The sequence below is a fragment of the Sinohyriopsis cumingii genome, chromosome 3, assembly GCF_028554795.1.
Source record: "Sinohyriopsis cumingii isolate HCF-2022 chromosome 3, ASM2855479v2, whole genome shotgun sequence".
NCBI classification, from domain to species: domain Eukaryota; kingdom Metazoa; phylum Mollusca; class Bivalvia; order Unionida; family Unionidae; genus Sinohyriopsis; species Sinohyriopsis cumingii.
The window spans coordinates 128,855,501-128,869,400 of NC_142963.1; the positions used below are offsets into that span (position 1 = coordinate 128,855,501).

Sequence of the window (13,900 nt, forward strand, 5' to 3'; positions counted from 1 at the left end):
GGTCACTTATACCAATCTTTTTGAAACCATTACATCAAAAACATTTTCTCTTTGAACAATGGTATAAATATGGTCTATAAGGGTTTTAGAGGTAGATGTTACTCTGGTGGGTTCATTTACTAGTTGCTCCATACCTAATGAAGCAATAAAATCCATCCAATTCACATTTATTTGATCATTGTGAAGGTCTCTGTTTGTGTCACCTAGAATGTAAAATTCATTCTCTTCATTTGAAATTTTATCTATTTGAAGATCAAAATATTCACACCAATCAGTATGTAATGATGGGGGTCTGTACACAAAACCTATTAAATAGGGCTAGCATTTTCTGAGTGATCTGTTGCCAAATGGAATCTATTTCCTCTTTTTCTAAGTCTTCTTTTCTTCTAGTAACATTACCAGTTCTAACATACACAAAGAGTCCACATCCTCCTGTTTTCCTATCCCTAAGATAAGGTTTGTCATAGCCATTGATAAACAAGAAATTTTCACCCAGATTTAATTTCTGTCAACATTGTTTCTGAGAATCCAAATAAATGTATATTATTATTTGGAGAGATTAATGTAACTTCACCTGATCCATCCTTCCATGTATACCCTGAATATTTAAATGACCCATGTGTAAACCCTTACTAGAAACTCCTAAAATTCATGAGATTAACTTCGTTGCTACTAGAGGCACTCAAGGAGACATTAACATTATTAAAACTACATTCACAATACCCATTGCTATAATCGTCATAATAGTTTATAAATCATTACTTTTGTGCAATAGTATTTTCTACTTTTATATTCGTTGACTGTTACACCTGAATATGTACAAGTAGCAAGTAAATTTCCAGATTCAGGACAGCTATCAACAAGGGGATCAAAACTGTTTTGACAAGAGATGCAGTGGTGTATATGACAGTCGTTGATAGCTAGACTTGTCCTTCAGCTGAATGGAGTCTATCTGTGGACCTGAGATGGCCTCATTGCCATCTCACTATTCCATTAATGTATTGTGAGCTTTGGCTTCGTGTCCAAAGCTACCACACTTGTAGCATTGAACTGTCTGTATGTGCCTGCATTCCTGTGCTGAATGTTTGGTCTCACCAAAGTAATCACATCCATGAGTGTACTGATTTTGTATTGATATGACTGACCATAGTGTCTATATCAATTTTGACCAACATTGGGTTTGTAGTGACGGCTCAGTGTTAAATGTAATGTGGCTATAAGACCAGACTACATGAATGACTGCATTTATATTTTTTACCAGTTTTTCTACCCCTTTGGAAGACAGGTGGATATTACAATGGTATCTCTTTTTCCAAATAAATGTTGCATCACTGGTCCCTCCTCATCCAGGAAACTCCAGTAATTGTAAACAATATCATACTTCCATTCTCTTGCCAGTGTTTCGATGACTCATTGGTATCCCACACATCACAATCTCCCCTGGGGGCCACTTCACACAATGCAACATGACAGCTTTGATTTTGCTAATGGATATGTGTAAGTAATTGGTCATGTAGTCTTTAAAACGTTCTTAATCAGCACATGAAATGGCATGCTTTCTAACACAGTACCTCAGCCCTCTGTCGTTAATTCCATGTAAAATGGAACTACCAATAAGGACGACGTTATCCTTGGTGGTAGAAGCAAAAGTATTTATGTTTGCTTTATATGGTGCTTGTACTTAAATCTACCTTGTGGTAAAAATAGACCATAACATCACTGTGCCAAGCTACCTCCAGATTGTTTTCAGACAAAGCACCGAGAGATGCTTAGTAACACACAGCAATTTCATGACATATAGGCAAAAGTAAAGTTGTTTTTATTTGCACTTCCCTCACTATTTAATGTTTTGATATATTCATCTATAATAAATGAGTGTGTACAGTAATAATTTTGTACATTTTATTTCTTTGCCATATCCTTTTATATTGTTTTCAAATCTACATTGAGTAAAACTCTTGTATGTGCACATTAAAGGAATATATATATATATATATATATATATATATATATATATATATATATATATATATATATATATTTATATATATATTTATACACTGCATGTATGTGTGTGTGTGTGTCCCAAATGAATGTGTTCATTTATATATAATATTCATTTATATCTACTTTGTTTCCTTTTCAGTTAGCTTTTGTGTGTAAAATGTGTATCATTTTAAGGGTGGCTGTTGTCGTTAGGGACAACAGTTGTTTCATTGCTGTTTCCATCAATACATGCATAACATTATACCTTCTGACAAAATGTAATTGTATATATCTTTTAATTAAGGAAATGTATTATCCACGTGTTAGAGTATATAAATAATCAACCAGTGCTGCTCTTTTCAACAGCATAACTCTAACAAACATAATGCATTCTTATATGTTCTAAACTGTCAGTCATAATTACGATTTGTTTGTAAAACAGACATTGAAGTAAACACATACATTTTCTCCTCTTTTCTTAACCTTTTTTTACTGATTATCAGAATCAGAAAAGGTTAATAAAATCACTAATGCTTAAATGCAAAAAAACCCAAAACAAAACAAACCAACCCCCCCAAGAAAACAAACATTGATGCATTGTTTTTAAAGATATGAAATATATATGCAACATTTCTAGATTATACATGCATAATATCACATCAACTAAGCAGAGTGTTATTTTATGCGCTAAACAAAATATAAGAAATAGTCACTTTCATCATGTGGAATTCAGATGTTTGAGTGTAGCTGACATCACAAAAAGACGTGACATCAAACCCAGCCTCAGAGAACTGACTCGATCATGTAAGAAAATGAAAGTACTTACTCTTGCATGTACTAAATACATTGAAGCCAAGACTGCAAAGTGTGTGCATTACATCTATCCTGTATACATCCCATTAACGTTGTAATTATGACAGAATAAATCTACAACTTGGGATATTTAGTTGAAAAAATATGGTAACCACTCAAGCAGCTAGAGCTGTTTAGTAGAATAAATATGTCATTAAAAATCTGTTTTATTATCTCCACAGGTGCGTGGATAATCACTGGAGGAATGGCAACAGGGGTAATGAAGTTTGTTGGTGAGGCCGTTAGGGATCATATTCTTACCAAGGGCACCTCTGATAAGAACATTGTGGCCCTAGGTATTGCAACGTGGGGCTGTATTGCCAACAGGGAGAGTTTGGATGGAGTAGTAAGTCATCTTGATTTAAAGTTTATGCAGTTTCATACAAAGTTGTATTACACAATTATATATCTGTTGAGTTGGATATGATGTTTTATGTTCCAGTAAACCTCATGTTAACCAACACAAATCAGAGGTAGGTATAATAGGCTAAGGGGTTTATAAAACTTCATCTTCATCCACATAAAGGTCTGTAATTGTTTTATCATAGGATTTTTTTAAAAATTTGCTTTAGAATTAAACAAATGATGTGGCAACTGCATGAGGCTAAGATCATGTAAAGTCATAGACATTATGACCAATACTGTGACATGAAAAATAACCAGGTGGCATAAAAACATGACTTTTTGCCATCCAGTGAAAATTCATCTCTCATTGGAATCCTGTAACAATCTGAAATGAATCAAAAATATACGTTTATATTGAAAACTTTATGGTGTATGGCCCAGTTTAGTTATTACATATTCATGATCTGATTTTGTTTAATTTCATGCTGATCAGGAAATGGAGCTAAGTGCCTTTCCAAAAGACACACAGATGCGGTTACCCTGGGTTGGTATCGAACCCACAATCCTTAGATTATGAATCCAACATTCTACCAGCTGAGCAGCCATGGTTTCTTGAAGTGTTATATTATATACAATACTATGAATAGATGGGTTTCATAATTTTATCATTAACATCATCACTGATATCAGTGAGTCAGAAGTTGTTATCCTTTTTATATAGTAGTTTCGAAATTACAAGAGTCAGCACTTTTATATCAAAATCAAATGGTCATTAAGGTCAGAGTGAATAGGATATTTTCAACTAACAAAAACAGGACTCTCACCTAAAAAAAAAGAGTACCTTATTGTTAATCATAAGGAATGTTGACAATGCATAGGTGTAGCTGCAGATAAGTTTGTAAATCAGCCAGATGAAAGGACTATCAAGCACAAAATCACTCAATCTGTTGTTAGTCAATTTAATAATACATGGAATGGTTCTGTTTATCTCTGACTGCCTTCCTTTATTGACACCAGTGACAATTAGCTGTATACACTGCATGTTTACTGTTTAACATATTAAAATCATATCTTGTAGTGGAAAGAAATTCTTTCTTTTTTAAGATTTATTGGATAATGTCAGGTTTTTTAAAATAAATATGGCCATATCGGGGGGTTTGGGAGTCACAAATGTTTTTCATATTTCGTGATCAGGCCAGTATGTAAATAGCAAGGAATAGTATTTTTGTACTTGATCATTGCAGGACATTAATTGTGGTTTTACATCACAAATAGACTTTTGACTTGCCAATGATGCAAAAGTGAGACATGAATATCACTTTTCCAACAGCATTATCCCATATTTTTGGTGTAGGCATCAAAATTACGCTATTGCATTAGCTGTTTTTCTGACACTACTGTATTACAGTCATGAAGCTTGATGGGTTTATTTTCATGAAAATGTACTATTATAGTGATAATAGGGTTTTAGAATTTTGATACTGAAATAGGTTAACACCTTCTCCTTCTATACCCCATGACTTTGCCCTCACATGACACAAAATTATACATGTATGCATGCAAACCCATGAACTGTGAAAGTTACCAATATGCATCCATGCAAGAGGTTGTCATGTGAATTAAAAAACCATTGATATATATCAATAACCAACAAAAATGACCCTGAAAACACTACTATGTTTACACATATTTGAGACTGTCAAGTACATGAATGTTTTTCATGACCACAATCTTTAGATTAGAGTGTGGAAATGTATTGCAGACATAATCTTTGAGTATGAGTATATACTAAACAGTGCTAGTAGATTGATCAATATTTGTGTAGTCTTGTACTGATTAATATTTACATAGACTAGTTATGTCTTCTTTTTTCTTAGTACTAGTAAGACTGGTGCTTGCATACAGATTTTTTTTTTAATTTTGCTTTTTGTTTGCCAATTCTCACAGAAGAACAGATTAATTTGGTGTGCCTGACATGTCAAAGCAAATAATGTCTTTCTTGTCCTTATGCAACAGCCAGTCAAAATAGATACTCACCATTATAAAATCATCTTGAATTATTGAGTTGGTGAAAGCATTAGCAGATATTTGAGAGACATAATTGTTATTCCAAGACTATGTATTTATACTATACAATGTATGAATAATTATATAATAAGTAATAAAATAGTAATTCAAAATTGTTTTTATGTTGGCTTAATTATAGTGGGACTGTGCACACGTTTTTCCCATCAGCCTCTTAACATCAAGTATGAGTTCTTTTCATTTACTTTCTAAGTCTGTGGTGGCAGAGTTAGTTAAAGTGCTATACTGCTGGTCAAAATGTTAACCAGTTTGTGGCAAATATTATTTTTATTAATAACTGAGGAGACATCTATGCTTGAGTTCAGTACTAGGCACGCATATGATCTTTGACAAGTACTTGGCTTCATTAACCTCTAGGACTTCTAGTACATCATTTGTCACACTAGGGGGACTCATCTGGGGTAGTATTGAAACCACTGTAATTGAAATGGACTGCACACATTAGCTTGTCCATAAAATTTCATGTGTAACAGATAACAAAATTGGTAGCGTGCCAATAATCTCAAAAATACTAATTCACAAACACAACCCAAGTGGAGATATTTTCTTTTATATTAAACAATTACATGTACATGGATTGCAAAATTTCACAGCTTGATTTTAAAAAGATTTATGGATATATCCATATCTGGGATGAATTTACTAGTTCAGTGGAGTGTGCACAACATTCCAGAAAAGAATAAATCACTATTTCAATTAAATACAGAATGCAAATTTCATTTAAATCCATCATTCAGATTTATCAGAGAGGCCCAAAAGATGTTATATGACTTTCAAACACATATCAGTGCATATTGATACATTAATGAACTTGCAGATAATCTTTGAAGACCAAATACGTCAACCTGGCAAATACTAACTGAAAAGTCATTATTTCATATTGTGCAGGAAACAATGAAGTTGCTGAGGTTGACTGGACCACCTGAAATGAATGAATAATGCAATGATAATGATGATAAAAGCAAATATAGTAGCCTAAGTTATGAATATCATCCATGATAAATCAATTAGAGAGACTTTTATGATATTAATATAATGATGGCATACAAATTAACTGACTGTGAAAGAATTAAGAAACATTATTCGATGAGCTAGAAAGGAAAACAGCTGGCTATATGTGATAAACTTAACATTGACAATATATTTCATCAAGACAAGGAATTCATTTTATTAGTTTCACTTCTAGATTATTAGATACAAAAATATGTGTATGTGAAAATGTTTTTAGGATTAGTGGTAGCTGATGGTGAGTATTTAGCCCTGAAGGAAATTATATCTGAGCTAGGACCTTAATTATTTGTCCTGCATCTGGTAAACGTTCCTGTCATTTAGCAGAGCCTGATGTAAGATTAAAAATCACATTTTTATGTGGGTAAATGTATTGTACAGTGGATGGTTATTAATCTTTGTAATATCATCTGGATTATGAAATATTTATTTCTATACCACAAGATATAAAGGATAGAATAAAAAATAATATAAAAAAATATCAAAGCAACTAAAGACTAAAATTTCTGTCCATAAAAGTTGAACCCAATCAATGCAAAGGTTTATGCCCTGGAAAATGCCAACTATGTAGTGGTCTAGGTGCTCAAGCATGTGTTAAATGCAGTAATGGAGTCGAATCACGTAATCAGCTTTGCTGACCATGTGGACCTGTTTGTGACTATTATTGCACTTGCCAATGAAGATTCACTAATGCAACTGTTACAGAAATACTGGACAGTGTGGTTAAAACTGTTGAGTAAACATTTGACATAATCTAAATAATACCCAGGATTGAAGCAGTTGCAGTTTCTGATCCTGGTAGAGTAAAATGCTACAAATATTTATTGACAGAATTTGAAGTTAGAGAAAGGTTTTCTCTTACATATCAGTATGCCAACTGTGATTCAACTCACACGTCATCATGAGATAAGAATACCAAACCATATGCAAAAAGCTGACATACTATCAGGACCACCAGTTGGTTCCCCCGGATTAACCAAATACAACAACAACAGTACAACAACAGAAACACTTCACACATGAGCATAATATACAAATACCAAGAGGAGCAAGAATAGCTGACATTCTTATATTATTAGAAACTGTACCTGAATTGCCTCAGACTGTGAGGCAGCTTTGCACAACAGCTGCATGATTGAATATTCCAATTCCTTCACAAGCCCGGCAAGCCATAATTGCAAAATTGCATCATCCATGAAGAACATGACTGTCATTCTATTGCAGCTGAATGAGACTGCTATCGCTGCTGACTGATGTTGCCTCAAAAGCACAGCAATTACAAGTACCCAACTTTAAGTTTCACAAGCATAGTAGTGAATTAGAAAATCACATGTCAGTTATCCTACATGCATCCAAACCAGGCAGAGATTCTCAATAAATTCTATCAAAAATGATTCCTGGAATTATTTCTTTGTTGCAGTGCTCTGGTACATCAGGAATTAAAGTGGATATTGTTTTCATTGTGCAGGTGACTATGCCACTTAATTAGAAGTCATCAGACAAGGATGGGTTTAAGATCACAACCCCATGGTTTCATGTTGGTCCACTTATAAACTTAAACTAAAAAGACATCATGTTTATCAATGAGAAAGTTGGCAGAATCAATAAAAAGATTCTTAGCACATTGGAAAAAAATTACCAACACAGGATTGGGATGTACTCTTGAACAATCCATGCAAATTGAATTGCATACATGTATTTCCCCATTTGAACCAATTCATGGGTCTCGTTACAGTAAAACACCAGAGGATGTTAAAACAGCAGTCAGTCATCAACTTAAAAAAAATGATGCCAATCGATTTTTTGAATGGGCGTGCTGGACCACCTTACATCATGTGAGTGAAAATAAAGTGTAGCCCCAAAAACACAATATACTGGTGAACTCAATTTCGGTAACATTGAATTTCCTGTACAAGTTACTGATATCAGTAAATTTGAATGATTCAATCCCGATATTGCTGTCAATATGTTTGTTTGGAATAAAGGCCTGCAGCCAGTTCATTTATCCATGGTGAAGCATGATTGGCACAACATTGATTTGTTATTATTAAGTGAAATGAATTTTCCAGGGTGGCAAATTCATTATATATGAATAAATCTTTTTTCCATGAATGCAATTAGTTTTCTCAATGCACCAAGCTTGTTCAGAAAATTTGGACCAAAAGCTACTGTATAGTTCACGTATGAAATCTGTGCTTGTATTTGTGACTAGGAATATTTGTAGATGAATAAAATCCATTGGGTCCTTGAGTTTCACCAATAAGCTTGATGGCGTCCTGTATACAGATGAATACAAATCTGTGATTGGATGTAGAGAACACTTTTGACAAAGACTTTTTCAACTGATGAACAATTCTGTGGTCATCAAAAATATGTGAATTTTTTAAATGAATTTCAGTCAGCCCTGTTAGAGTCAGTGAACAAGGTAACAAGGAAATCTTGTTAGGGACAATGAACAAGGAAATCTTGTTAGGGACAATGAACAAGGTTATCTTTGAAGGCTTATTGCTGACCAGGCATTTGAATTCCAGAACATATTTGATGGTGGCTTCATTGCTGTACATAGTAAAAATTCTAAACTGAAGCTGCAAAAAAATCTTTGTTGGAGTCAGTGTTAGACTTGTCGATGGTGCTCATGTATGAGTTTTACTATGACAAGATAAAATCGCAGTATGGCTACAATGTAAAAATATTGAACACTTATACGGATTCATTGTTCATGCATATTACCACCAATGATGTGTACCGAATAGGCTGAACCAAGTTTAGTAAACGAATTTGACAATAGCCAATATCTGAACAAACACCTGTTGTTTAGTAATGCCAACTAGAGGATTGTAGGAAAATTCAAAGATGAGCTAATAGAAGACTATATGGACTTGAGTCCAAATATGTTTTCGATCATGGTTGGATCACATGCCTCCAAAAACAAAAAGAAAGCAAAAGAAGTTGCACATGTAAGTGTTAGAAAGAATCTTTGTCATGAGATGTGTGTGGAATGTGTTCACAAGTGATGTGAATTTACAAACACAGCAAATATGAGTCAGTCAAAGCAATATCACATGTGTGTATACCAATGCAGCAAGGTGAGTTTGTCACTGCTTAATACTAAATGATGTATATATTCATAGAATTACCAATTAAATGTACTGGCATCCTTCAGTTGTGATCAATTGCATTCATGTCTGTGGACTACTGTTAAATATGTTAATGTATTAAAATAGATTTTAGTGGCAGTTCTATATTTCCAGGAATTACTTGCAATTTCTCTGACACAGTTGCTCTGCTTGGTGGTTTCACCACTCATGGACAAGTGTCCCACAGTTGCACCACTGGCGCAAAATGATAACATGTTGGTTGTTGTTGAAAAGCAATCTAATCCCAGATTGTAAATCCATCAATGGACTATGCTGGGTCAGTAGCACAATGTTGCCAGCCTTCAAAATCTACTGGTATATATAAATACCGAATAAAATTGTTTCCAAGTGAGTCTTACAGTGATGGTTGTGAAATTATTTTATAAATAATGGTGACATCATTTTGCAGAATCACATCCAAAGGTTTTAATCCAATTATTTGTGCAAGTTTATTATTTAGTGCTTGTGTGCCTAATGGAAGTCATGTTACTCATTCATGAGATCGCTTTTGAAGGCTAGCCTCTAAGTACTAGCACTCTGAGACCTAATTAGTTTGAAATTGTGGTATGAATTTTCTTTGCAACATCCAACACAATATGAAGACATGATTTTAATATACAATAATTGTATTATTCAACAATTGGCATGACATCATGACAAAGCAAAAATGAAAATGCTTTTTAAAAGAAAAGATTTTACCATTATAGACTATTCGATGCAGCCAAAGCCCAGAGCACTTAAGTAAGGTGACATGTTTACAAACTAAGGTCATGCACTAATAATTGGTCCAGCTGGGTCAGGGAAAAACTCAGATTGTTGTTGAATCTGATTATATGAGATGGTTGTGATGTTCTCAAAGAATTAATGGTAGTGCTTCAAGGATCACCAAGAAGTAAATCATCCATGTTGATTTCTTTTCCACAGTTGATGAACCTCTCACCATTGATGATTTGGATGCAAGTGCAAACAATCTTGTTGTGTACAATGATGAACACCAAATCATTCCCGCAAGAATATTTTGCCAAGGCTGACACAAAAACATATGTGATCTATTTCACGCAGTGATAAACACATTTGCCTAAATTAATCTGAGACAACTGTAACTTGTTTATATTTCATGATTTTACATTTTCTTGCAAACATGTATGGTTACTGGTGTGCTGCAGTCATTTCATGGGATGATTTTCATATTAGATTTGCTGATGTCACTCAGGAGCCTTACAGTTTTCTCACTGTTGACTGATAGACCTTGGAAGAATTGCACGGGTTTTGACACAGCAATTTAATAGCCATGAGAAAAATATAAAATGTCAAAACCTGCCAGTGATATCATGGAAGAGTATGGAGAGCAGTGCTGTGTAGGAACTGGTTTATAATGTTATTGCCTGCCTCAGTAGTGTACAATATATGTTACAATTGCATCAAACTGCATGAGAATATCTCACAGCTGACTTTGAACATTTAAACCACTGCTCAAACCATCAAGTGAAATTGCAGAACATGCTACGGATATTAAAAAGGCCACAAGAGCAACATGGATTTGCTAACAGCAATGGAAGAAGAACCCAGTTCAGTTTGTAGGATAGCTTAATGCCCAAAGGATATTTAGAAAGCCATGAGGACAACAGTGGAATGCTTGTCAAAGGTGAATGTGGAAGTCAGAAGATAATCAAAGACAAATCCCTCAGACTTAATTACCATGTAACAAGATAACCGGGTGGGATTTCGGATTCAGAACAGAACACTTTATGGTGATACAAATACAATGTTTAATGATGAATGATTTAAAGGTAGAACAAAAAAACCATATCTAACTCGTGCTTAAACAGGATCCAAATATTGGACATTTAACATAATGATGCGCACAGAGTTAAATATCCCATATAATTAAAACAGTTCCTATCAGGAACGAATTATGATATAAACAAAAACTGAACTGATATCAAACAAAAATATTAAACTAAGAAAAAAAAACCCAAGATAAATTACGATATTATTCCACTCAATGATAAGATGAGTCATGTAAACAGTAAGTTATCATCCAAATAATGATAAATGATTCTTGCAGCCAGTCACAAGCTTTGACTCAAAAGAAACCAAATAATTCTGAAACAAAGCCTAATGATTATGATTTACAAATAAATGATAACGATGCCCACACAAATAAAAGATTTCGCACACAGGTAACAAAGATTTTCGTTCAAACATCGATAATGACACTAACAATAACAAAGAAAGAACGTTCACTCAAATAGCGATAATGACGTTAGCTCAGATAGCTATAATGATAGTATTTCTGGTTTTATAGCAATGATGGTGGTTTTTTATGCTGGAGTAGTGATCATGATATGTAACCCAAACAGTGGGAGGTAACATGATGTCCAAAATGACACTCACATGATACCTTCAGTGCAACCACTGTCGAATGGTGAAGGAGCCACCACGCATGGCCTGCCCCTCCCAGCCTACGCATGGATCCCTTGGACCTTGCAAGCCCATTGGTTCCGGAGCTGTGGTTCCTCTACACGAGATAACCACAATCTCCCTATGAACCTAATGTCACCACCAACAGCAGCACACTACATACATATCAAGTCACAAAGAACCACTGCTCGACACCCAAACCAGCACCATGGCTAAAACCTCCCCTCTAACAGTTTTGCAGATGACAACACAAACACCAACAGCTCTACAGTGGCCCAACAAACACGGACAGTCACTGGCTTTCTCATCAGCTCCATCACATCACATCACAGACAGTAAAGTTCAGACACAAAGACGGACAACATCGACTGCTCTACAGTGGCCCAACACACATGGACAGTCACTGGCTTTCTCATCAATATCGCCTACATGACCTGTATGTCTTGCAATTCAAGATACATGACCTGTATGTCTTGTATGGCCCTACAGCTACAGATAGCTCTCGACATCTCTAGTCAACTCTAGTCACAGTCACCATCACGATCATGGCCACAATCATAGCGACAGACACAATCACTGCCACATTCAGCTACAATAAAACCAAATTGGTCATAATAATAGTTTCTGTAAAATCTCTAGATATATGCTAATACATTAACCTCTAATAGTGACTTGTAATTCAAAGTTCAAATCTGCGTTGTAATAAATGCATTATTACGTGATAAGACATTACAAACCAAATAAGTTTCGCATATTAAATGAAAATGTAAATTGAACACTTATCCCTATGGCTGGAGAACAATGGAGAGCGTACACTCCTTGATGTGATCCAAAATGACCAGTGTCGGTTTTAGAAATTGACCTTACTTAAATCCATAGGAGAGTGAGCAAAAGTCAGGGTGGAATACCCGTGCATATCATGTTATTCATGTCCTTCGTCACAAGTAATTTCTGACTAGGTACATGTTAGTTGCTTACCTGGAAAACACTTATTCACCCTAGATAATGTTGTATGTATGTACAACTAAAAATAGTCAAATAGTTCTAAGGCAAAACCAAGTTATTTTTTCGCCTAATTCTGTGACAATACCTCCCCCGTAAGAGGGAAAAAAAATGTACACATTTTTTTTAACAAAAATCCTTACAGAATAAAAGAAAAATAACTACTAATGACATGTTACAATATTTACAGCAGTTATACTACCATCTGGATTTTCTATACTGGGTAAAAAAAAATTAAAATTTTCAATCATGCTCTACTCATAGTCTGCCCCTATATTTTCAACTCCTCTTATTGCCTCTACACGGAAGCGATATGGTTGTAGTGTCAGCACCCAATGCATCAATCGAGCGTTAGCGACCTAGGCCTTGTTTAAATACAATAGGGGTTGGTGATCAGTCTCGAGAACGAAATCTCTCCCAAAAAGATACGCATGATACTTCCCAATTCCCCACACTACGGCCAAACACTCTTTCTCAATAACGGAGTAGTTTTTCTCCCTGGGTAGCAATTTCCTACTCGAGTAAGCTATGGGTAACTTACTGTTATCTTGCTCTTGCAGTAAAACTGCTCCCAACCCAGTTTCAGAGGCATCTGTTCTTAAAATAAAGGGTTTGCTAATATCTGGCAATTTTAATATAGGTGCACTGATTAATTTCTCCTTCAGCGCGCAAAAAGATCTATCTTGTGGTGGTCCCCACTCTACTTTGTCGTCGTCGATGACTGCCTTACAAACGACATTTAAGACCCCTTTTTCTACATTGTCGCTCTGTCTCTTGATGTACAACTTAAGCATGTTAGCATGGAATGTCTTTAACTTACCATCTAGGTCAATTTTATAGTCCATGTCATTCTTGACCTCTTTAACTTCGTAGGGACCTTTCCACTGGACTAGTAACTTGTTTGTGCTAGCAGGAAGAAGCAATAAAACCTGATCTCCTACAAGAAATTTCCTATTTCACGCTCTGCGGTTATAATACTTGGCATATCTGCACCCCGATTTCATTAATTCGTCACGTGCCATCTGGCATGTACTTTCCAGTTTCTCTTGCAGATTTAACAT

General features: G+C 34.9%; 1 protein-coding gene across 2 annotated transcripts in view; it reads left to right on the top strand.

The window, feature by feature from the left end:
* The window catches only part of LOC149803825 (transient receptor potential cation channel subfamily M member-like 2), a 263,431-nt gene that overhangs the window by 45,040 nt on the left and 204,491 nt on the right, over positions 1-13,900 (top strand). For both annotated transcript variants that reach the window (XM_089953643.1, XM_089953644.1), the window contains one exon: positions 3,021-3,184. In XM_089953643.1, coding sequence (XP_089809769.1) covers positions 3,021-3,184 — 164 coding nt within the window. The remainder of the gene's footprint in view (positions 1-3,020; positions 3,185-13,900) is intronic.